Source organism: Siniperca chuatsi, linkage group LG3, assembly GCF_020085105.1.
Source record: "Siniperca chuatsi isolate FFG_IHB_CAS linkage group LG3, ASM2008510v1, whole genome shotgun sequence".
NCBI classification, from domain to species: domain Eukaryota; kingdom Metazoa; phylum Chordata; class Actinopteri; order Centrarchiformes; family Sinipercidae; genus Siniperca; species Siniperca chuatsi.
Genome location: NC_058044.1, coordinates 6,525,785 through 6,552,417, shown reverse-complemented (window position 1 = coordinate 6,552,417; position 26,633 = coordinate 6,525,785). Strand labels below are relative to the sequence as shown.

Genomic DNA, 26,633 nt, shown 5'->3' with positions numbered 1-26,633 from the left:
ACAGTTTAGTTGAGTTGGTCGAAGGATGAGCTGGTTTTAATTTGGGGGGATATCTAAACCAGAATTCTTTTTTTTTGTTTCCTGAGGCACCGTCATAGTCTTTGTGTGTGTGTGTAAAACAAGCCTTGCTCCACAAGACAAAGTCTGTAAAGTTGTCGATAGAAGGTGCAAAGGGAGACACAATAGCTGCATTTCCACCGCAGGAACTTTCCCCAAGGACTAGGAACCTTTGGAGGAACTCAGCACGTTTCCACCGCAGGAACTTTCCCCAAGGACTAGGAACCTTTGGAGGAATTTAGCACGTTTCCACCGCAGGAACTCTCCCCAGGGACGAGGAACCTTTGGAGGAACTCAGTGTGTTTCCACCGCAGGGACCAAGGTCTAAATTAAGATCCAGGGACATTATTTTACCCCCCAAAAGGTTCCTGCTCGGTGGGTATGTCTGATTGGTCGAGGTCCGACTGGCGGAGCAGAAAGTTGTTTGACCAGGCCAGCCTTCTCTGGCGCAGCGGCTCAGCTCCTTGCCGTGGTGGAAGACACGGAGACGGATGACCAGTCGGTTGAAGGTATGATGCTTGTTAAATGCTATAACATTAATTGTTGTCATGCTATTGCTACCTTAGCCAAAAGCTAACTTAAGCTACATGCTAAAGCCAACCGCTTATGCTAACCGCTCATGGTGTAGAATCGTGGTGTTCGTTAAGGCAGGGCTTGTCTAAATCGATCATACATACACATACATATATGAACTGCAGGCTGCGGAGACTAGTGTGTTAACTTCTGCGACCAACAGCAGCCTTCGTCCCATGTCTCCTGCTGAAGCACACAAATACTGTGTTTTGCACATTTATATTTCTGCAGATAAATAAATAGTTGTGGAAACAAATGCGTGTATAGTGGCTCTATATATGTAAAAAGACATGTAATACTGATGTTACCATATGCTAATATTTACAAGGCTCTGAGGAAGCAGTGGCTCTCAATTTCATCATAATACACCTGTAAGCTCAGTATTTAAAACAGGTGAGAGCGCAAAGGTTCAAAAGCAAAGGTAATTATGCTGAATTGCTGTGTGATGGGTGAAACCTAATATTTTTGACTAGTCTTGGCGGGTCAACAATGGGCTGAAGGAAGTTAGAGTTCCTTGAACAAATAGCTTCTTGGAATAAAGGTTCCGGGAACTTTGGATGGAAACGCGACTCCCTCCCTCCTCTCCAAGTCTCTCTCTCTCTCTCTCTCTCTCTCTCTCTCTCTCTCTCTTTCTAATTGCCGTCTTTCAGTTTATTTCCGAGGACAGCAGAACAGTTGCATGATGCGTGGAAGTTATGGTTAGTTAATAACATACTCATACTTGAATAATCAACTTCATCGCGCAAAGCTTCAGGGGGAAACAGGAGGGAAGCGTCGCGGCAGTCATGGGGGATCCAGAGACTGGCTCAGGTGGAAACGGGCTGAAAAGGTAAGGGAATAATAATAAAGAGTTTCCCCTCGGGGATCAATATATATATAAGTATTTCTGGATTCATTTAACTCCCTTCAAACTAAATCAGACATTTAGTCCAGTGCAGACCATCAGCGTGAAGATTGAATGAAGTTCACGTTTTTGGCTTGGTTTGATGAACATGACGCACAGATTACACCGACTCTATCGGTTTTAACTATTTTAGGTGGATTAGAAATATTGTAGAAACGTCACATATTGGTATTAGTATCCCACAGTTACCACTTAACATAAGACAAATTAACTTTACCTTGATGAAATTAAATGAATATTGCGACTGCTTATCAGCTGACTGGACTGTCTGAATTTCCAAGTAGAATTGAAATGTAGAAACAAAGAGAAACACAAGCTTTTTTTTCAGAAGTAACCGCAAAGAAAAAAAAAATTCTAGTCCAAACAACCATGGGAGTTATTTTAAAAATCAGTTGCATCAGGTGCGTATTTTACACACAAGCGCATCACTCGGCTACCTGCTCGCCTTTGCAGAGCTGAGGACACAATTATTTTCAAACGTGCTATATTTGATTTTAAGCGATGTTCAACATGTAGGACACACCCAGCCAAAAAGTTAATTTTTCTGTAGCCACAAACACAACTCACATTTCCTCCCGTCTCTCTCTGCCTGTGGCGAGGTGTGCCACTGTCAGCTCCGAGCCCTCAAACTTTAGCTGTTGTTTGATATAATGTGGCTTTATTTTGATAATTCCTGGTTCTCCCAGAGTCTCTGACAGCACTGGAGGTTGTTACTTGTCCTTCCCATAAACGGTGCATTTTACAGTATAGTCATACTGTAAAAGTCTCCAAGTAAAAACTAAATTAGGGGTAACTGTACATAATTTGTGTTCTTTGATGTTGTGAAATAATACTCAACGATATTTATACTATTAATAAAGATAATGATAGAAATTATTAGGTTATTAAAATGTCCCAAGAGCTATGTGTCAAACGCCTCTGGACTGGGATTGTGTTGTAGTTATGTTCAGTTTGTTAAATCTATATCTGACACATAGCCTATGTATACAGTATTGCCTTGCTTTCCTTTTAGTTTGCTGTTGACTCTGGTGGTAATGTAAGTGGTGTCTTGGGCACCTTTGGGTGTCCGACACTAAAACAAAAATATTCATCACTATAATTATTATTATAACAATAAGTACTTACAGTGCATCTGGAAAGTATTCACTTTTTCCACATTTTGCTATGTTACAGCCTTATTTTAAAATAGATTAAATTATTTTCCTCAAAATTCTACAAACAATACCCCAAAATGACAACGTGAAAGAAGTTTGTTTGAAATCTTTGCAAATTTATTAAAAATTTAAAAAAAATCACATGTACATACATTGTTGAAGCACCTTTGGCACCAATTACAGCCTCAAGTCTTTTTGAGTATAATGCTACAAACTTGGCACACCTATTTTTGGGCAGTTTCTCCCATTTTTCTTTGCAGGACCTCTCAAGTTCCCTCAGGTTGGATGGGAAGCGTCGGTGCACAGCCATTTTCAGATCTCTCCAGAGATGTTCAGTCAGGTTCAAGTCGGAGGTCTGGCTGGGCCATTCGAGGACATTCACAGAGTTGTCCCGTAGCCACTCCTTTGTTATCTTGGCTGTGTGCTTAGGGTTGTTGTCCTGTTGGAAGATGAACCTTTGCCCCAGTCTGAGGTCCAGAGCGCTCTGGAGCAGGTTTTTTTCATCAAGGATGTCTCTGTACATTGCAGCATTCATCTTTCCCTCGATCCTGACTAGTCTCCCAGCTCCTGCCGCTGAAAAACATCCCCACAGCATGATGCTGCCACCACCATGCTTCACTGTAGGGATGGTATTGTCCAGGTGATGAGCGGTGCATGGTTTCCTCCAGACGTGATGCTTGCTATTCAGGCCAAAGAGTTCAATCTTTGTTTCATCAGACCAGAGAATTTTGTTTCTCATGGTCTGAGATTCCTTCAGGTGCCTTTTGGCAAACTCCAGGCGGGCTGTCATGTGCCGTTTACCGAGGACTGGCTTCCGTCTGGCCCCTCCACCATACAGGCCTGATTGGTGGAGTGCTGCAGAGATGGTTGTTCTTCTGGCAGGTTCTCCTTTCTCTACAGAGAAACCCTGGAGCTCTGTCAGAGTGACCATCAGGTTCTTGGTCACCTCCCTGACTAAGGCCCTTCTCCCCTGATTGCTCAGTTTGGCCGGGCGGCCGGCTCTAGGAAGAGTCCTGGTGGTTCCAAACTTCTTCCGTTTACGGATGATGGAGGCCATTGTGCTGATTGGGACCTTCAATGCTGCAGAAATGTTTCTGTACCCTTCCCCAGATCTGTGCCTCGATACAATCCTGTCTCGGAGGTCTACAGACAATTCCTTGGACTTCATGGCTTGGTTTGTGCTCTGACATGCACTGTTAACTGTGGGACCTCATATAGACCGGTGTGTGGCTTTCCAAATCATGTCCAATCAACTGAGTTTACCACAGGTCTACTCCAGTCAAGTTGTAGAAACAGGATGCACCTGAGCTCACTTTTGAGTGTCATGGCAAAGGCTGTGAATACTTATGTACATGCGATTTTTTCATTTATATTTTTAATAAATTTGCAAAGATTTCAAACAAACTTCTTTCACATTGTCATTATGGGGTATTGATTGTAGAATTTTGAGGAAAATAATGAATTTAATCCATTTTGGAATAAGGCTGTAACATAACAAAATGTGGAAAAAGTGAAGCGCTGTGAATACTTTCCGGATGCACTGTACATTAAGTCTATTAGTTATTAATATTATGACCAAGGCTGAATTACCAACTGGAGTTCAAGTGGGAAGTTTTTGCAGTTTGATTAAATGTTCTATTAAAGTACAATATCATACTTTACATCAAGTACCTGCATTATTAGCTACACATACAAACTAAGACATATTTAGGAGATCTGGTTGACTTACTGGGAACTTGGAGGCGGCAGGGTAAATATTCAGAAGGTGGTATAGGTGGGGGGGGTCAGTGGGGCCTCACAGCAAATTCTGCACAGGTAACAGGTTAATCCAGCCATGATTATGACAAAAGAATATATGGAATTTGCATGGCCAGATTAGAGGCCCAGAAAACAACCAGTGCGTGTTTTGCTGGAATAACAGGTTTTCTGCATGTCCGTTTAGGTTGTCGTAATTTGATTAAACACAACTTTATGTAGAAATATGCACCATATGAACACAATATAAACCAAGATAATGATTTATATAAAGATTTTTTTACGCAGGGCCCCTCTACAAAACAAGGCCACAAAATTAGCGAATAATGCAGGACCTTCCTTAATTGATATTGCACTTATGTGATACAAAATCCCCAACAAATGTGCAATTAATCAACCAAAATCAAATGACATGCAGTGAATTTGGGAATAATGGGGCATCTGTGGGTCTGGGGCAGTTGCTCACTTTGCCTAGTTAGTAATCCAGCCTTGGGAACTTGGGTTATTTTGATGCTTGGCCAAACAAATACTGTAGAAAATACCAGGCACTAAGCTTGTACCTTGTGTTTTGTCTACTGTTTTCTTAATTACTGTCAGGGCCCAAAAATGACACGGAAATGAATAAATTAATACATAAAGGAGCACTATATATAAATAGACAAATCATGAAAGGAATTAATAAATAGGCAACAAAAAAATAATATAAGTTTCTGTATTTTTTTGAAACATGAGGAACCCCCCCCAGTAAAACCAGTTTACCAGAGTCCAGGGTGACCTCTTCAAATGTCTTGTTTAGTCTGACCAAAACCCAAAATATTTACTGTAACGTTAAGAAAAGCAACACATTCTGGTACTTTAGACCTTGCATCAGCTTTTTGGCATTTTTTTGCTTGAAAAACAACATGGATGATTAACCGATTACCAAAATAGTTGCAGATTAATTTTTGACTAATTGGTTAATGGACAGCTATTCTGCTGTCAAACATTTAAAATGCTTTACTCTTGCTTTTTAATGAAGGTTTACTGTGGCCAAAGTATGCACTGTGCAGCTGTATTATATAGGAAAATGAACAAAATCTTAATCAAAGCAAAACAACATGAACAGGACATCAGGACAAGATCTATAACTTTCCAATGAGAAATTCTGTGTTTTTTTTCTTTTTGTTTTTTTTAACTCCAAGCAATGGGCACTTGTGATGGCTTACTTAACTAATTATATAATTACATTAGCCTACATAACTAATTAAAAGCAGCTAAAAGATAAAAGGTGATCTTAAGTGAAAGATAAAAGTAAACATGTAAACTTAAAGTGTTAGTTCACAAACTTGAGCATTCGCTGCAATGCCATGGTGAATGGAATTATGTTTGTGCTGCTCAAAACAAATGTCAGAAAAATTCAACAGTAACATTTCTTTCAAGAATCAGCATTCCTGTTACTCTAGACACAATCGTAGAAAAGGTTTCAGTCGTAGTCATCTGGACACTGTTTTCGGAATCAAGACGTTTCGGCTCACGACGTTCCTTCTTGGTTCTGTTACACTTTTGTCCTGTTTTTTGGCTCTTTTAACTTTGTTGATAGCCCAAGTAGGATAACCACAGGCTGAGAGTGCATTCTGGACATGCCTTTCCAAGAAGGAACGGTGTCTCCATTCCTTATGTATCTGGACTGTCAGAAAAACTACAAAGGATCTTTAGACAACACGATGTTCCTGTTTTCTTTAAACTAGGCAACACTTCAAGACAGAAACTCGTTCACCCTAAGGACAAGTTACCCACACAGAAATAGAACAATGTTGTCTACTCCATTCAGTGCAGTGAGGAAAACTGCAAACAGCAGACCAAACAGCCACTTCACAAAAGACTTTATCAGCACAGACGACACGCTAACTCAGGATTACAGAGCGCCGTGCATTTGCATCTAAAAGCTACAAACCACACATTTGAAGACAGCGAGGTGAAGATTCTAAGTAGAGAGAAGAGTTGGTTTGAACGGGGCGTCAAGGAAGCCATTTTTGTGAAGAAAGAGAACCCCTCTTTGAACAGAAATGGTGGTCTGAGATTTAATCTGCCCAAAGTCTATCAGAGTGTATTATCACCTTGGTCACGCCAATCACATGCTAATCAGGTGAAGTAGATGCAGCCAGAAAACAATAGGCCTGATTACTGATTACTGGGCCATCTTGGAAACTATTAGGTCAGTTTCAGGTGAAACTAGCTATTAACAGATACTCAGGCAGATTCCCTCCTGAGGGCAGGGCTTATGTAACACAGAGTAGCTTAAATTTCTAGTTCCTGTCCAATTTTTTCACAATTGAAAAGGTATGTATTTTAGCACACCTGTGATTAATCAAAGATGCCAGGTGTTAGTCTTTTGGTCAGCTGTCACTTGAGAGCTACTCTTTAAAGTTACTCCCAATCCTCGCTGTAAGTAGGAGTGAGCAGTGAACAACTCCTGGACGAATGAGGGACTACACCGTCATATCTAGACACAATGTCAACTGTTGTCATGGGACTGTTTCTGTAGTTGTAGTAATGTAAAACTGATCCAAAGCAAGAGGGACATTGTTTCTGTAAAGACACTTTGCTGTTAAACATTTAAAAAAAAAATTCAAAGCACTACAAACAAAATAACATTCACCTCATCTCAGAGAGAAATCTCCAGACTTTAGCAGATAAAACTCCTAATTATCTCCATGGCTACCAGGGGCAGATCTAAGATTTTCTGATTTAGGGGGCCACACTTTACACAGGGAGGTTCGGCATGGGGCCAGCTGGGGCCAATGCCCCTGTGGCCCCGCCCATGATGGCTACTGTTTTTGCAAATTTTGTGATTTGGGGCAAACTGACACTTTAAGGATAAAATCTTCACATTCCTTTTGAGGTGAACACATAGTTCCTGAGACATATTTTGAATATCTGTACAAAATAACAGTGGTGACAATTACCAATATATTATCTGCAGCGATATTTACAATTCAGTTGCAGCTGCTGTCTTGTAATCTTAAGGCGCAGTCTTGTTAGGATGTTATGCTGCTCCTTTCACTTTTCTCAGCAGTGAGAGTGAAGTAGGATTTGCATTTGTTTTCCATAATTCTGTTGTTTTTTTGTTGTAGCTCCTCTACTTGTAGCAGACTTTCCTCCTCACTCCATAATGTATTTTAGCACACCTGTGATTAATCAAAGATGCCAGGTGTTAGTCTTTTGGTCAGCTGTCACTTGAGAGCTACTCTTTAAAGTTACTCCCAATCCTCGCTGTAAGTAGGAGTGAGCAGTGAACAAATGTCTTATTTTCCACTTTTAGGGATTTGTTTGAACCCAAAGTTGTTTCTTTAGACCAGAGGTTTTCAAACTGAGGCGGAGGGAGAGAGGTGAGGCAAAGATACAGTTTGAGGTGAAAGAGACAGGTGCATGCTGGTGTTATAAAAAACAAAGGGCATAGTCGGAGTCATATATCAGTCAAATCTGAACACACAGACCTGATGCACATATTTTTAGATTCAGTGTGACTTACACTTTCTGTTTGTGAATAATTGCCCATAAATCCGCTAGAAGTTTTTTTTTTTAAATAAAGATGTTGCTTATAACTCCAGAATTTGCTTGAGAATCATCATGTTTTTAAGTTTCTTCAGTATCAAAGTAATCCAGTGATAGTTAGAAATAGAGGCAAAAAAAGCTGACTCCATTACAACATTCTACTTCCTGTTTACATTACCCAATACATTGACACCAGTTTTAACTTTGCCTTTCTTGTCATTTTAGACAACTTGTCGAGAGCCTGGTTCATCAGAAGAAGCCTCTGTTTCACTCCTGGTTCCAGTACCTGCTCCTGCTTTGTCTAGGGATCTTCGTAATTTTTGTGTACGTTATGTCCGACAGCTCTCTGACATGGTGGAAGAGCTTTCCACTCCATGAGCACTACCAGATGTTTTTCAATCTGACCAATCAGGTTAATCTACCTCCTCCTTATCGTATCCATCCAAAACACAGAGTTAAACTTCATGAAACCACAGAACACCCTACTGTACCACCTACAGGTACTAAGTACCACCAAGCCTACCCACGCAACTACCACTTTGTTATGGATAACACAGAGGTGTGCAAGACCAAGACCCCTTTCCTGGTCCTGATGGTTCCAGTGGCACCAAAAAACGTGGCAGCTCGGGACGCCATCCGGCAGACATGGGCCAATGACACATTGGTTCAGGGCGAGGTGGTGCTTACTCTGTTCATGTTAGGCTTCTCTGAAGGAGCTGATTTTGAGCAGCTGCAGGAGAAGCTCAAACAGGAGAATCTGCAGCACCACGACCTGATCCAGAGTGACTTTATGGACTCTTACCTCAATCTGACCATCAAAACCATGGTGATCATGGACTGGCTGGCCACGCGCTGCAATACAGCAGCATACGCCATGAAGATTGACTCTGACATGTTCCTTAACATTGACAATTTAGTGATCATGCTACAGAAGCCAGACATCCCCAAGCTGAACTACCTGACAGGGATGCTCATGTGGAACAGGCAAGTTGTACGTTCAAAGAACTCAAAGTGGTATGTCCCTGAGGAGATGTACCCAGGACCCATATACCCGACCTACACTCTGGGCATGGGATATGTCTTCTCCAACGATCTTCCAGGAAAATTTGTGGAGGCCTCAAAATCAATCAAACCCTTTAATATAGAGGATGCTTATATTGGAATGTGCATGAAAAAACTAGGACTTGCGCCCACATCACCGCCAAATCCCTCCCTGTTCAAGGCCTATAACACAAGATACGATCGCTGTGAATACTCAAAGGTCATCACCTACATTCTTGGGTCTTCACAAGAGTTGGTGAAATACTGGACAGACTTGAAGAAGCCTGGACCACCATGTGGACAATGACAACTACAAATGCAGAGAGAAATCAATTGGGTGGAAGGGAATGAGAGGTTAACTTATTTATAGATTTGTACTGTTCTGGTATAGAATTCTCATACATCCTCATTTCAGAGATGATAATTGGGATTGCCATTTTGGAAAGGTTACAGAGAATAACTGCATTATACAGTGTAAATGGTCAAGCCCATTTTTTGACTTTTGTGTATTTGTGTATTTAAAACTCCTTAGGGTTGCCAACAAAAGAAATTATGAAATTAAAGGTACCCTGAGGTTTCTGACCACTAATGTCGCTGTGTAGCTATCTTTCGATGAGCAGTTCATGTGTTATTTGTATCTTGGTTGTACCTGTAAGTTTACAAAGGCAGACATGCAGGGTGCAGTAATGCTGCATGAAGGTAGAAATTAGTCAATTTTTTTTAAAAGAGGAAAGGAAAAACCACTTGAACCACATACTGTAGAGGTATTTTCATTCACACCAACAGGGAATTCTTAAGAGAAGCTGCATCTTGTAATAACCCATTCACGTACATATGGCCCAAAGGACAATGGTATGAGGAAGTTTAATTTTAGCTTCAGCCATCACCGGTGCAATGCTAAAAACTGGACTGGTTGCAGAACAGAAGATCACAGAATTTCAAAGACACTGCAATGCTTTATGATGACTTTTCTCAGGGATTCAGTGTATTGTAGCTATACAGTAAGTTGGAATGTGTTTGAAGAATTTTGAGAATGGCATGTCACTGTTTGCTGGAGGCACAACTTTCTGTTTATACTTCTAAAAGCCCTTTAGGTTGTCATTGTCAACTGCTGAAGAAGAAAATTCTCAGTCAGCAACAATGATATAGTGCATTTATTTAATCTGTGCCAGAGAGCAGGCAATGACTACTTGTTAGAATATAATCACTTACAGCCATTATATCTGACCAGACTTTGTCACAGACAGCTTGTGACGCACCACTTAATCTAAAGGCACATGATATGCAGATCACTGTGTCAGGAACATGTGAGAATAAAGGTTTTGCCCTCCTGATATATTGCACATTCAGAGAGAAAAACATTCTTTTACACAACAAAACGCCTGAGAAATATCAGATGGGAGAATTAATTGATATTTTCCTCATTCCCTCTGATACAACAAAACACAACCCCCCAAAAAAAAAAAAAAAAACAAACAATCTATGTTGTCAATTAACTCATTATTTAACATATAACATGTCATCTTTACTATTTTTGCACTGCATTTATGAAATGATAATGACATTATTTCAGAATTTACAAAGAGTTTTTTGTTGAATTGTTTATTTTATCCTTTTAAAACAGTACATGTGAAATCAAATGCAGGATTACACAAGTCAAATTTCCTTCTATAGTAAAAGGAAATATACTTTGTAAGATATATGTTGGTTATATAGAGGGAGAAGTCACAACTTTTGAATACACTACTGGTATTATATTACACTGTAAACACTGTTTGTGACAAGTTGCTTGCAAATATGGTTTATATGGCAATAAAATCTAACTTTAAAAATCTATATTGAATTTTTAAGTTTGTTTTTACTTTTATGTAATGCATATACAGTCATGTGAAAAAAGATAGAACACACCATGAAAACCTGACTAAACAAATGACACTGAAAAAACAAAACAACTGTAAAATGTAATTAATAGAAATGCAATTTTCTTGTGAGGTTAAATATTAGAACACCCCCACATTTATTACTACGCAAAATGCCTAAAACTAGAATCAAGTGCCTCACATCAGTTGCAAATTATTAGAATATCGTTAGAAAGGATTTTGGAGCTGTGGTGTCACCATGGCGAGATCAAAAGAGCTCTTTGAGGCCTTCGGAAAGAAGGTTGTAGATGTGTATGAGTGTGGGAAGGGATATAAAAATATTTCCAAACAATTAGAAATCAGCCATTCCACTGTCCAGAAAATAATTTTCAAGTGGAGAACATTTAAAACAACTGCCAACAACAACAACTTAAAGAAGTCTCCAACAATCCTAAAATGTCATCACGGGACCTGCAGGTTGCTCTTGCAATCTTTATTTAGCACAGCTAATACTGTATGTTTCATCATTACTTTTTCATCAGGTTTATATATTCATCAGGGTGTGCTATTTCACCTCTGTTTGCACATGACATTCATGGACAGCATATCAAGTTACATTCAAGGTCTGAAGTGTCCTGTCTGGTAACGCTCGAAAAGCATCACTGCACTTTCCAGATAATATTGTCCTATCTTCATCAAACCGTGATGTTTGAACATCCGGCAGCTGAGTGTGTTTGTGGTTAGGAAAAAAAAAAAAGTTTTTAGTAATAAGGGTAATGTTCAGAACATTGATTTTAAAATAGGGGACTCTGGTCGGTTCTAGTTCAGGCGAACACAACAACAAATTTTTCCCTTGGAAATGTGACCTGCTTTTTAAATAAATATCTACTGAGAAATAAGTTTGGGCACAAAGCAAAGTCCAAATTTGCAGTGGAAAAAGCCTATTAAAGTAAAAGCAAGTCAAATTTTGTCACAGTTAGCCACATCTCTCCTCATATCCTTGTGTACTTTAGTGTTGCTCTCCCCTCCCTGTGTTCCTTGTTAGTCCTCTGTTTGTTTCTTGGTGTGTGTGTCTGTGTGTCTTGGTGTGTGTGTGTGTCTGTGTGTACTGGCCTGGGCGCTCTGGTTTTCCCTCCTGCTGATGATCACCAGTACACCTTTTCTTGTTGTTCCTGTGTGACCTTGTCTGTCTCTGCTGCAGATTTACTTTCCTTCCAGTGATCGCAGCCATCGTGGGTCCCCTGATCTCTGCAGTATCCTGTCCAGCTGCCTTGCCTTTTCTGCCTACCACGCCAACTCAATTCAATTCAATTCAATTTTATTTATATAGCGCTTATTCATAACAGAAGTTATCTCATTGCACTCTTCTTATAGAGCAAGTCTAGACCTTACTCTTTATAATATTTTTTACCATGACCCAACAAATCCCACCATGAGCAAGCATTTGGCGACAGCGGCAAGAAAAAACTTCCTTTAAGAGGCAGAAACCTTGGACAGAACCAGACTTGATGGTGGAATAGTAATTGTAGTGTTAATATTAATAAATTAATAATAATAGGAATGACAGCTATAGGAAAAATAATGTCAGTATTAGTAACAATAACAACAACTGTAGTAGCAGTTGTCGAGCAGGAACACGGGGGAGGCAGGTGGCCCACAACCACAGATCCAGTCTCTGCAGCTCCGGAGGCAGAAATACCTGCTGAAAGCGACAGAAGGACACAGAACTACGGGAGAGAGAAGATGTCGAGTTAGTAACATGCAGTAATGGGATAAAAATGCATACAGAAGGAGAGGGAGAGAAGGAGAGAGGAAAGAGGCGCATCATGGGAAGTCTCCCGGCAGTCTAGGCCTATAGCAGCATAACTAAGGGATGGTTCAGGACTGACCTGACCAGTGAACATGCAAAAATATGAAATTTGACTACAGGAAAGAATGGAATTAAATAAAAACTAAAGTTTCCAATAATAAATGCATAATTAGAATCAACTTTATTGACACACACGCAATTTGACTCTGCTTGTCCATAATGAATGAATATTTACTTTAAATGGAACATTTCTTTCAAGGAAATCCCTCTGAAAGTCAACAGCTAATTATAAACTCCCATAAACTCTTACTAAAATAATTGAGATAACATAACTCTGTCTCTTTCTAGGAAATTTTTAGGAAATTACAGACCTGTAAAATAAAGCGTTACTGATAACTTTATAGAATAAAGGATAAGATTTGTACATCATCAGGCAATATGTTTTGACAGGTTCCTCTGGTGTACATTTACAGCTCAAAAAAAAAAATAGTTGCATAATTACGCTCTGTAGCTCAGGGCCTAAAATGAACTTTGATTGCTTTTGGGAAAAAGACATCTTGGTATTTCAGATACAAAAGTCAATATAATGTGTTTATCATCAATAGCTAAATGCTTTAAGTCAACACAACTAACTAAACTCTAACAACATTTGGAGCAAGAAAATACATCCATGTTTAGGTGGCAGCAATCTAGACATAAAACTCCTATTGCCTAGTTAGCACATAGGAAGGAACTATCGGCAGAAAGAAAATAGTTCCTACATGAAACTGCTCACAACAAATCTGTGGATTATCTTGAGTAACTGGGTCATGATTCTGGAAAGAGACATTGCTGTTGAGTTTTTCCAATGTATTTTTTTTATGCTTGAGCGCCACAAGCCGAGTGCCATATAGTTCCATTATATTCAAAAAATGCAGACATCTCTTTTGGCCGATATCTCCAAAACTCGGCAACTCACACCAAAACAATCTAGATGGATAAATAGCATCTATTGGGGTGAACTGTCCCTTTAAGAAAATCTCTTTGATAGCTTGATATTTTACTTAAAAATTGCAGTTCATATTTACTTGGATTGTTGTTCTATTCAGCTTGTGTGATTTCATTATACCCAGCATTATCTGTAAATGCATAGAGAAATTGCAATTCTAAATCAGAAACTGATGCAGCTAATTACAAAGTGCCTACATATTGCAGTTATCCGCAGAAGATGTATTTCTGATGCTTTGTAAATGATGTAAAGTGGTGAAACCAAATGTAAAACTACCGAAAACAGACCGCTAGATTACAGCCACTCAGACCTACTACCGCCCACTAAGCAGAGGCAGAGCCAACATGGCTCCGGAGCCTCTAACTACAGTATGAGACGGCTCTCTAACCAATCAGAGAGCTTGTTACATCCCAGCTAATTTGCATTGTTTTACCTCGTTTTACCAGCAAGGCCCAAAGTGTCCAAAAGCTAAATGGAGAAGATTAATGACTAAGCAAATCGAATAGCTAGTAGGATAAGTAAAAGGAAATGGAAGTTGCCCTTTTAAATGCCTGATTAAATCTGTATTCTTAATTCAATTTGTGAATCCAATAATTTATTTCTCTTTTTAAACTGCATTTTCAAATAGATTTTGAAATTCCATTATTTATTTATGAATTCATTAATGTTTTAAAATGATGCACTTATTGACTGTTTAAATGTTGTTTTTGTAAATCCTTTTTTAATTTAAACTATTTATTGATGGATTAATATACCACTTGTAAATTATTTATATAATTCCTCTTTTTATTAACCATTAAAATATCAAATAAGGAATTACTTTGTAATTTAGTCTATTTATTTATAGATTAATAAAGGAATTTGTAAATACATTTATTAATGCCTACTTTTATTGTACAATTACTTATTCATTAATGAAATGCTTTATTACCTTACCTTTATTATTCCGTGACACTTGTGATCCTCCATAGTTGGGAAGTTAATGAGAGGAAGTCCAACTACAAACAAACGCAGCCGTGGTCACTGTCCTCCCGGAAGTTTTAATACAGGAGAAGAAGACAATGGAGACAGCAAGCGCTTTTAAATACGGACGCGAACAAGTGAAAGGTAAGTTACGGAAACGGGGAAAAATAGTAACCTTGTTTAAGTGGGTTTTTGTGACACTTTAGACCCATGATGACTTCAGCACTACGCACGTTAACGTTACTCCGTGATTCGGTCAGAAAGCGTCCTCTGCGCTAACTTTAGGGGATTCATAACTTCCGATTCGGCAATTAAGAGGAAAGTTAGGGAAACTACATTTACAGTGCTGAGCGACCGATCCTCGGTTTTTTGCACTTCTTCCGTGCGCTCACACCTAAACCGAGACCAAGTCATGACCAAGACCAGAGTGTATCGAGACCGAAACAAGACCAAGACTTTGAGGGGTTGAGACCAAGACCAAGCAAAAACCTAACATAGGAACAACAATGTCACCACATACCCTGTCCCCTCAATTTCTCACAAAGCATTATGTTACAATATATGTTAACTACATTAGGTGGCAAATAGCTGGCAAGCAACTGAATCTACTGCCCTGAAACATACAGTATATCACTACAAACCGTAAAACTTAAATTAATAGCCCGGGCTTTTATTTGCGTCAATCAACTGAATTCAACCTGCCTATAACGGCTAACGACCCTCTTCAGACTGATGACTCCCCCCTGCCTGTAACCTCTGCTATGTGCCTGACTGCTGACCAGGTGAGAGGACAGCTGATGAAACAGAATCAGAAATACTTCATTGATCCCCGAGAGGAAACTCTTTTGTTACAGCAGCTCACCTTTACGTCAGTGCGCACAGGAATAGAAGTACTAAGCAAAAAAATATAATACACTATAATACAGGTCAGAAAATAAATTAAGTACCAAGTGGGTATAAGTAGAAAATAAAATAAGTGTAAGGTAATAGCTGGGAGTTGAGGATGCCATCATCTTCCTGCTGAACCGCATCCACACCCACCTGGACAAGCCGGCAAGCACGGTGAGGATCGTGTTTTTTGACTTCTCCAGTGCTTTCAACACCATCCGGCCAGCCCTGCTGGGTGAGAAGCTGGCAGCGATGCAGGTGGATGCCCCCCTCGTGTCCTGGATTGTGGACTACCTGACTGGCAGACCAGAGCATGTGCGTCTGCAGCACTGTGTGTCGGACAGCGTGGTCAGCAACACTGGGGCCCCTCAGGGGACTGTCCTCTCTCCCTTCCTCTTCACCATCTACACCACAGACTTCAGCTACCACACAGAGTCTGGCCACCTTCAGAAGTTTTCTGATGACTCTGCTGTGGTAGGAAGTATCAGCGGTGGTGATGAGACTGAGTACAGGGCTGTGGTGGGGAACTTTGTCTCATGGTGTGAGCAGAACCATCTGCAGCTCAATGCGACAAAGTCTAAGGAGCTGGTTGTGGATCTACGGAGGGCCAAGACACCAGTGACCCCGGTTTCCATCCAGGGGGTCAGTGTGGACATTGTAGAGGATTACAAGTACCTGGGAGTACACATGGACAATAAACTGGACTGGACCAAGAACACTCAAGCTCTTTACAGGAAGGGCCAGAGCCGCCTCTATTTTCTGAGGAGGCTGAGGTCCTTCAACATCTGCCGGACAATGCTGAAGATGTTTTATGAGTCTGTGGTGGCCAGTGACATCCTGTATGCTGTTGCATGCTGGGGCAGCAGGTTGAGGGTAGCGGACGCTAACAGGCTCAACAAACTGATCCATAAGGCCAGAGACATTGTGGGGGTGGAGCTGGACTCTCTGTCGGTGGTGTCAGAGAGGAGGATGCTGGCCAAACTACATGCCATCTTGGACAGTGTCTCCCACCCGCTCCATGACGTGCTGGTCAAACAAAGGAGCACCTTCAGCGGAAGACTCATCCTCATCCACAGCTGGGGTATCTGAGAAGTTCAAAGTCATGCTTAAAAGGAATCATCATTAAATTAGGAAATATCATGAAGTATCAAAGCTGATGAAACAATGTTAACAATATTGTTTTATCAGCTGTTAAAGAGGTCTCTAACCAGGACATTAGGATAAAACCTGTCTAAACATATACTCAGGTAACAGGAGGTGAATCAGTGGTGAAGTTACTTTACTTAAATAGCCTACTGTAAGTACAATTTAGAAGTACTGGTAGTTTATGTCAGCACAGTTTTAGTCCGCTTCGGTGAGACATTGTCGGCCTTCCACTGATTTATCTGACAACTGGAGCTTAAAGGTGGGGTACGCGATTCTAATTCAATACAATATGTGTATGCGCTGAAAGAAACTCTGGTGTTTGTACAAAGCCCTGGCTCTGTAAATGAGAAATAAACAAAGTGGGTCAACTTGACGAAGCCTCTTAACCTGCTTATTATTAATAATAATACTTTATTTATAGAGCACTTATCAAAACAAAGTACAAAGTGCTTCACAACAAGAGAAATAAAATACCACAGTGAATGATGAAATATTAAGAAATAAAATACATAAAATACACAAAAGCAATAAAATAAACAGCCAGTTCAGGTAAAATTAGGATATGCTTTCAGATAAAAATGTGTTTTGAGAAGAGACTTAAACGAAGACACTGACTTCACTATTGTACCATATTGACTGTGATTATGAGACCCCCCCCCCCCTTTTTTTTTCCAAGACTCCTTTTTTGAAAAAGATTTTTGAAGATCAAATTTTGTTTCTAAAAATCTGACCAGAATGCACCAGTAACAGTAACACATTGAAAAAAACAAGGTAAGCTAGTATAAATCTTTTAAATTAAATGGTCTTGTTTGAATAGGCCTAAAATGAAATTGTAGGCCTATTTCTAACATAATTTAACCATCTAAAAGTGAAAACCATAGGTTATATTTTTATTTACATTGATCCCCATGATCTTAAAATTGGAATTATTCTCCTCCTCAGTTCTTGGTTTACTTGGCCTACTTTTAACCCTCTGAAAATGATGGTAGATCATCTAACCTTAACATTACTGTCTTTTGAAAGCTGTTGCGGGCTCAGTTTTTAAGATAGGTAAAGTTATCATATGAATCTTGAGATTGCAATTAATCAGTTGGTACCAAACAATTCATGTTAGCTTACTGGGAAAGGGTCTAAATAGCGCTCCAAAGCTGAACTGACTTTGATGCGAGGTCCGCGACACCTCAATGTCAAATGAGTGCTTGTAATAACTTTTAGTAGCCGCTTAATGAGCTCACCTTGTCAAATGTCTTTGATAACAAATGAGAGGGACCAGCCGCTGCTCCACTCTCGGGGGCTATGTCTGAAACTGAGGGTCATGTGTTTCATGATGTTAAAGGGACAGTTCACCCCAAAATCAAAAATACATATTTTTCCTCTTACCTGTAGTGCTATTTATCCATCTAGATTGTTTTGGTGTGAGTTGCCGAGTTTTGGAGATATCGGCCAAAAGAGATGTCTGCATTTTTTCAAACTAATGGGACTATATGGCACATGGCTTTGGTTGCTCAAAGCGTCAAAAAATACACTTGGAATAAATGAATAAATAGCACTACAGGTAAGAGGCAAAATATGTATATTAGATTTCGGGGTGAACTGTCCCTTTAATCATTGCTAGGTAATGTTGATAGATAATGTTACATGACATTATAGCTATGATGCGGATTAATTTAATTTATGTTATACGATGAAAATATGCTTCAAGCTAGATTCCTGGCTGACTGCCTTCAATCTAAACTGCTGATGTTAGCTTCAACTATTCTTACACTGTTAGTGGTGCTCGCTTTTCTTTTGAAAGAAACTTGTCAAAAGCTGTTTTCCCTGTTTGCTTTCTTTCTCTTTCCTTCACTCGGGCTCAATTAGCTGCATTTTAAAGATGAATCCTTGAGCATTTTGCTCCTTTTGTAAGGGGTGAGAGGGGCCTCAGACAGCCTATACTATTTTTTGGGGGGGATACGAAATTTATACCTAAGAGAGTAGGGTGTTTCTGCAGACCTGAGGCTTTGAATGGGTGGGGTAACTGTCAATCATTTTTTTTAAATTTTGCCAATCAGATACTTATAATCCTCTGTCAGTCAAAAACTAATCTCAGCAATAAGCAGTCTGAACCAGATGTCAATCAATTTTTAATTCTGCTAATCATCTTTCTCAGAGGAGAAGGGGGATGTCCGACATGAAGAAGCAAACTTGTTGTTTCTCAATGTCTAGATTAGTTTTCAGCTCTAGTCAACAGACAGCAACGTTTTTAATCAACATTTTAAAGTGGAAGTAGACAACTTTTGATCATAATTGAATATAGTAACTTTCACCACTGCTCATTTTAGAAATCACGCGTAAGTTTATTTGAACAGCATTTGTTGGAAAGCTAGACGCTGGCGGGCTGATGAGCTACCACAGGCTGTTTGCAGTAAACTGCAAGCTAATGATAGCTAGATAGATTCAGGGACTTTTCAGACGCTCTTAGCGACTTTATTGCTAAAGAGCGACTAGCGACAAGCAGCAGCGGGGCCTCTCTCTTCCTCTCCTCTCGCGCTGTGGGCAGGCAGGCAGTGCGGGGCAGCTTCACCCTTTCGTTTGGTCTGCCTCCCAGCCAGAAACAAACATCTGTGATCCACTGTCCGTTTGATAGTCTAAACAAAGAACACGTTTTCTTGCGGTGGCCTTTTTAAAAAAACGAGCCGCGGTGAAAGTTACTAACGTTATATTCTGTTATGATCAAGGAGTTGACAAGCCATAAGCAGACAGCGTTAGCTAGCTAGCGTGCTAGCTAGTTGAAAAGTTGTCAACTTCCACTTTATGCTTTAAACATGCAAACCGATTGCGAACCCAACGCTAACATTTTTTACAATAACGATCTTACGAATACTTCCTGCTGTATCATCACAACATCTTCGGTTGAATCGAGGAAATCCCTGTAGTACAGGTCTAAACATTACTAAACAAATGGATGGAGCGTGAGTTGTTTGTGTACCGCCCCCTTCATAATCCTGTTAAGTGATTCGCTGAATTATAAATTGATTGACAACTGATTCAGGTGGCGTTTTTGACTGGCAGAGGATTGTAAAGCCTTGATTGGCCAAATAAAAAAAGATTGACAGTTACCATGCCCATTCAAAGTAGTTTGCCCGCCCTCTCGGGTCTGCTGAGACACAAACTTGCACTACAACGGCCATATAATCAGGATGTAAATTCCCTTTTTCTCTGTTTACAGCAAAGAGCTTCTTTCGTGGAGTACGGGTGACTTTTGTTTTGTATACATTTACTTCAGGTTTTTGTGTTGCTCCCATGGATCACAGATGTGTGTAGTGTGGAAAATGCACAGTGAGTATAGTGAAAGTTAAACAACAAAACAATGAAAGAGGTTTCCAGCTACAGGACAGAGCTTCTACTTCCTGAAAAGTAGCATTGTGGCAACATTTTACTTTATTCGCTTCAGCCTAAGAAATGTGGATATTTGTTGAAATAGCAGTGTTGCTAAGTGTAATTGAAGTGTAATAATTCTCAGAAGTTAAATTTAAAAATTATATTTAGTTTGGCATTTTTTCCAGTTTAGTGTGGTGTGGTGATGACTGGCATGTGTACCTTGATGTAAGTGAGCTTAGCAAGACACCACTGAAACCTCTTGAGTCTATGTTGTTGCTGTGTATGAATGGCTCAGACCCAGCACACTCAGGCTTATCTCTCATTAATTAGCCATGTGTCACAGCTATAGTGATATACCAAACATGTGAAAATATATACTTTCTTTGACTGACAGAAGACACATTTTATCAGTCTCTAGTCTCTTTGTCAACCATTTGACTGGCCAAGTCCAGAAATAACACTTGGATATGGTTCTAAATAAGGCTGCCATGGGATTTTAGTGAAAAATACTGATAGATTGACAAGATTTTTATTACACTTGAGAGCATGTGCTCCAGTAATTACCTTTTTAAAGCATGTTTTTATTGGATTTTGTTTTAATGGCCCGAGGGAGCTCGGCATTTGGAGAACGTCATCCAGTATTACTCCGTTAGATTTACATGTACAGGATAGGGCTGGGTATCAAACCTCAATACTTTGTTAGTATCGACTGAAATGTGTCCGCAGCACTGAGTGTTGTACTGAAACTTAGCATTTAAGTTCAAAGTTCTCCTACAGCTGTTTGTGTCTAGACAACATTTAAGAAGTTCAGCATCTTCTGTTACATGGAAAAAAGGGTCTTGTAGAAAAAACGCAATGTACTTCTCAAAGTAGCATATTGAAAAAGATATTGTTGGTATCAGTATCCAAACTAAGGTACCACATTGGAACTAGAATCAAAACATTTCAAATGATACCGATAAGCATTACATTGATAATGAGGGACACCATTTTCTTCAGCTTTTGTAATTGCATTTTTAAAGCATTAAATTGGTAGATTGTTGAATTGTGTGCTGCTGTTTTATCTGAATTATATTTGCTAAAAAGACTGCTGCTATCATATGATAATGTGAGTCTCTTTTCTGTTTAGTTTTAATGGAGAACTGGAGGAGACACTTCGCAATACAAATCTTAATCTTCATACTGGGAACAGTGACAATCCTCCTCATCTATATGACCCCCTGGGATACTCCAGGTCAAAGCAGAGCACCACCATTTTTTTCATCATCATCATTATCGACATCATCATCAGCAGCAGCAGAATGGGAGGATCCTGGGCCGTATCATGTGGCCTATCCACGAAATTACAAATTCATCATGGATGACACGCCAACGTGTAAGACCACGACTCCTTTCCTGGTTCTGATGGTTCCGGTTGCACCCAGTGATGTGGCAGCTCGGGATGCCATCCGTAAGACATGGGGAAATGAGAAACTGGTTCTGGGTCAGCTAGTCGAGACTCTCTTCATACTGGGCCTACCTGGAGGAGCTGATACTGAGCAGCAGCAGGAGCAGCTCAAACAGGAGAACCTGCAGCACCATGACCTGATCCAGAGTAACTTCCAGGACAGCTACCGCAATCTGACCATCAAGACTATGATGATGCTGGAGTGGCTGGCTGCGCACTGTGTCAAGGCTTCCTATGTCATGAAGATTGACTCAGATATGTTACTCCACATCCAGAATTTGGTTAAACTGTTGCTGGATCCCAACACGGCCAAACAAAACTACATGACAGGTTTGGTGTGGTGGCACAGCCCGGTTTTAAGAAACCCATTCAACAGGTTCTACATGCCGAGGTACGTGATTGCTGAGCCACAGTACCCCCCATATCCTTTGGGCATGTCCTACGTCATGTCCTTGGACCTGCCTGGGAAGATCCTGGGTGTCTCTCCTCAGATTAAACCTATCTACATTGAAGACGTCTACCTGGGTATGTGCCTAAAACGTCTGGACATTTCTCCAACCGACCCTCCTGAAAATACTATGTTTATTGTTGACCCCAAGCATCCGCTGAGCAGCTGCAGCCTTTCAAAAGTGATCGCAGTGACAACGACAAGCATCCCACAGATGATGCATTACTGGAAGAGGAGCAGAGCGCCAGGAACTAAATGCTAAACTTTATCAGATTGACTGAATTTAGACTTTTTGGTGGTGGGTTGACCCTATCGTTTATATTTGGATCATGGAAGTACTGTGGCAATCTGAGTCTGACAAATATTAAAAATAAATTAAAATGGAGCACATTTATTATGTGTTTACAGACAACATGGAAGAGCCTTGGTTTTTGCTTGGGCAGAAAAATGTCTGTGTAAAACACAAAACAGATTTAAGGATTAACCTTTAAGGACTTTCTGAGCTGTATCAGTTCTCACAGAGATAAGAATATCTGCTGGATCCTAAATGATAATGAAATAAAGACAATTTTAAAACAATTTTATTCTGCATTTACTGCATTTACTTCATTTTGTCATTTTGCCAGCTGTGAGTCTGAAATACATTTCAAACTCACAATCATTGATAAATGTACATTTTTCAACAGGTTTAACTTTTTTTTTAAACCACTTTTATTCCAGCTCAAAATAAAACAATCCAGTGGACTCTTATCTTAACAATTCTAGTAGAATGTTTTGCTTTGACCTGGTATTGCACTACCTTAAGTGACATGAGTGGTAACATGCCACTTAAAGAGATAACATGGTATGACAGTACATTTTGTAGTAAACTCTCCCCAAAACACAGTTTACTTTTACAAAGACACCATGATTGAATCTTTGAGGAAATATGTTTTAAATATTGCGGAATATGGAATTTGGCGTATCAAAATCAGGCTACACCAAACATGTTTTTAACTAAACAAGTCTTTAGCACAAGTCTTGTCTCCATGTTGAGATACATACATCATTACAGGAGCATGATATCATAGAATCGGCTTTTACTTTAGTTTAAGATTACAATAATACCACAGCACTATGCAGAGAATAAGGAAGTCTCATTGAAATAAAGAACTCTTACAAGAGAGACGTGAGAACAAAATACATGTATACAACAACACTTAGTAGTTCCTTATACCCACACTGAACTGGGAAAGACTGATTGCCAGTACTATGCACCTCACAACTGGGACATGCTGCAAAAGAAACTGATGAGACATTCATTCCTCTGAGGGACTTGAAAGTTGTACTTGTTAATAATATTTGTGACCATTTAGTGTATATGTGTGGGTGATGATTGCTTTTTGTGACTGAATTGTCTTGTCATGTTGTATCGATGTGTTTTGTTCTCCCGTCTCTCTTGTAAAATGGTGACAGTACTTGTACTAAAGACTAGTTTAGTTTAAAAACATGTTTGGTGCAGCCTAATTTTGATAAGCCAAAAGTGGCACGTTACCACTCACGTCACTTAAATAGTTGAAGGTGTAATATGATGGGCATTGTTCAAAAATCTGTGATTTGTTATGTATTGGAAATTTAAAGTTACAATATAAAGAAACTGGCCAAGATTGTAAAGAAGTGATTTGTAAAATCAAACTGTTTTGCACTTTGGATGACACAGCACTGGAGTTAAGTTCCTCCTGTGTCCTCTTTACTCAGCTGCCGGATCAAGCCTCTGTACAGTTGTAGTTGTTCCTCGTTCCAGAAGAGGGCAGGCTAACATCAGATTAAATCTACTGGATCAAATCCTCAGGATTTCTCAGGCAAAGTTGCCATTCATGTGTAGGAGTTTCCTCCGAAGATAATATATCCATGTATACCATTCATATATAATTTGTAAATTCATACTGGTTCATACACCTTTACTCTACTTATTCTGCTTTATGAATGGGAATGTTTATTTTTACTATGTTTCAGCTGATGATCTTCCAAAATTGATAGTTGCTTTTGAAAAAGTCCTTCTCATGACTATTTGCTTGATAGGAGCAACTACTATTAAGATTTTCTTCTGTGATCTGTACTCATCTATCTGCATAGTAATTTCAATTTCACATCATAGTCTGATTTAACATAGCTCAGTAGAGGCAATATAGGGAAATAGGGCACAATACAGTGCTGTTGGGACAACAACATCGTGCAGCTTGCAGTGGCAAAGTACCTCCAAACAAAGTATGATTAAACACAAACTAATTTTAAAGAGAGCACACTGTGCTGTGACGTGACCTGGCCATGAACTAGGTATGCTGCTGGCCATGGCGAAAATGAGGAGGGGTGTCAGCAAATGACTGAAGTTGACTGTTCTTAACTTGTCATAAATGTCACTGCAAACGTATGTGTGCACACTGCATGAAATGTGAAAAGGAAAAACATAACCATAGGCGATACTACAGATTTGTTGGTCGTTTCTTGACAAGAGGGTATTTTCAGAAAAGGTTTCTGTTGTACATGTGCGCAGTATTTTGCATCATTACAAAAAGTGTAACATGTATGTTGTATGTCACTAAGGTCGACATAGGCAAATACTTGGCGGTGTCCTTAACGTATGAAACTGATAAGCAGATAGCATAAAATACTCAAATGTGATTTGTGCAAAGGCCTTTTGGGAAGATTGACCTAAGAACAAAAGCACAAATAATAGATTTAGTCACTATAAATCAATGTCTCGTTTAAAATGGAAAAAAATGAAATAACAAAAAAATCAACAACAAACCATGCTCACATATAGTTGGGCTCACCTTTAAGTCTTAGAAAAGAAAAGAGGACAGTGACCTTACCATGGCTAACTGTCTCTTCCTCTCCGGCGTGAACAGTCTTATCCTCTCCCATCTGTTCTCATTCATCTCCAGCTGTCTATGATCTGTTCTCCCTCTGTCAGATAAGGGAGGATCCCTGAAGTCAAAGGCCCTGCTCGCTCTTTTCCTGCTGGCTGCAGCCTGCATAAATCACACAGACGCTGAAAACCCAAACCCTGGATCCACACATTATTCATTGTTTTGCTGCCATCTAACGTTATAGATCCTCCTCAGTGGTTGGCATTACGGCATAAATCGCTGTTGGCACTATCCTCTGTGCAAGAAGTACAATTTTACACCTGGCAAATAAATTTTATTTTTTGTGTGAATCCTATTGATGATGTCATACAGTGTGTATTTCATGCACAGGTTGGAGTTTAGTGCCTTGTTTTAGTGCAATTTTGTTGTTAGGCACTTATGACTGATCCACCATGTCAGCGCAGGATTATACTTTCATTCTTCTTCCTCTTCCTTTTTCAGACATATATTTCCTCTTCTACTTCCTGTCTGTGCCCACCAGACCGTTTGTTTGGGTGTGTGTCTGCATTACTAGACCCATTTATTGTCTCACTATTTCAGGTATAAACACAGAACTCTCACAGAGATAACACAGATGCTCCAATTTGTACACACACACACACACAACTACAGAGGAAATTGCTCATCTTCTTCTCTCCCTTCAGTGCTCTCAGACAGGATTGACTTGATGGATTCCTGTATTATTTATTGTATGTAATATCTCTGTGTGTGTGTGTGTAGCAGGTCAGGGGCAGCTATTATTTAAGTTCCTTTCCTTATCTTAAAACAAAGGCTTTTCTCACTGATTTAGTGCAGGAGGGTGGAAAGTCTGTATTATAGGTCTGAGACAAAATAAGAACCAGTTCGACATACAAAAAGAAAGAAAGATGTGCAAAGACAAGAAATCAGACAGCAAACCTGACATCAGATAGAGGAAAAAAACAATTGCTAGTATTCTCATAAAAAGTCAGATGACTTAAAGACATAGTTTTTAAGATAAGATATTAAGATAAGTTGGACAGTGGCACAGTAAGGCAGGTATATGTTCTTGTATCATTATTATCAAGGCCTAGAATTCATTCATTTACTCTTAACCCTGGCACACAGCTAAATGTTGTTGTAAACAAGAGGTCTAGCCAAATTTACCCAAAAGTCTAACCTAACACTAGTTCTCAACATACAACAAGTATAACACATATACAGAAATTATACCATCCAACCCGCAATATTCTCCAGTTTTACTCGCAGACCAGGTGTTGTTGAAATGTAACCCCCCGCCCCCTGCAGACAGGCTGTCCTCTCTGTCACCCTGAGAAAACAGAGAACACTGCGGGGTCATAAACTTCAGCTGGTCCTGTTTTTGGCTGTAGGAAGACAGACACACACACACACACATCACCACCTCAAACATTTATCGGTATATGTACCCTGAAGACTGGAACAGAGGTCCTCAGCTACACCAATGCCCAAAATAATTCAGGTTTCTTTATAAACTAAACACTAGAACAGTTAATTTTACTGATGAGTACACCTTCATGATTAGGGCAATACATGCAGATTTATTATAAATATACTGTGGCTCCTCTAAAGGCAGAAATAATGTATGTAATGTATGTATAATGTATAATAATGTCGTTGAGTGAAGCAAAAGCGCATTTGTTTGGCTAAGTATCTTTAAAGCTTCAATATCAATAGCCAACAGTTTATATCAAATATTGGTGAAATTACTATGTGTAATGTGGAGTCGCTCGTAGTAGTAAAGCTAACAAGAATTATCACTCGATTCTGCTGTCCCCCAACATGACTCCAAATAAACGC

At 39.6% G+C, this 26,633-nt stretch overlaps 2 protein-coding genes and 1 long non-coding RNA gene across 5 annotated transcripts in view; 2 read left to right on the top strand and 1 right to left on the bottom strand.

The window, feature by feature from the left end:
• The first annotated feature begins 1,119 nt into the window (after positions 1–1,119).
• Positions 1,120–10,854, top strand: LOC122871873 (beta-1,3-galactosyltransferase 2-like). The gene is made up of 2 exons (XM_044187398.1): positions 1,120–1,459; positions 8,203–10,854. Exons 1-2 carry the CDS (start codon positions 1,416–1,418, stop codon positions 9,323–9,325), a joined length of 1,167 nt encoding a protein of 388 aa, XP_044043333.1. The 5' UTR covers positions 1,120–1,415; the 3' UTR covers positions 9,326–10,854.
• A 3,722-nt stretch (positions 10,855–14,576) lies between these two features.
• Positions 14,577–22,506, top strand: LOC122871852 (beta-1,3-galactosyltransferase 5-like). Of its 3 annotated transcripts, none has more exons than XM_044187324.1 (2): positions 14,577–14,782; positions 21,162–22,506. In XM_044187324.1, the coding sequence occupies exons 1-2, from the start codon at positions 14,737–14,739 to the stop codon at positions 22,187–22,189; spliced, it is 1,074 nt and encodes a 357-aa protein (XP_044043259.1). In that variant the 5' UTR covers positions 14,577–14,736; the 3' UTR covers positions 22,190–22,506. The 3 variants fall into 3 exon arrangements, with proteins under 3 accessions (XP_044043259.1, XP_044043281.1, XP_044043270.1); XM_044187346.1 differs by lacking the exon at positions 14,577–14,782 and adding an exon at positions 19,814–19,900; XM_044187335.1 differs by lacking the exon at positions 14,577–14,782 and adding an exon at positions 19,817–19,990.
• A 90-nt stretch (positions 22,507–22,596) lies between these two features.
• Positions 22,597–26,633, bottom strand: part of LOC122871857 — a 116,712-nt gene continuing 112,675 nt past the window's right edge. The window contains exon 4 of the long non-coding RNA XR_006376953.1: positions 22,597–24,938. This is a non-coding gene — a long non-coding RNA (uncharacterized LOC122871857). The remainder of the gene's footprint in view (positions 24,939–26,633) is intronic.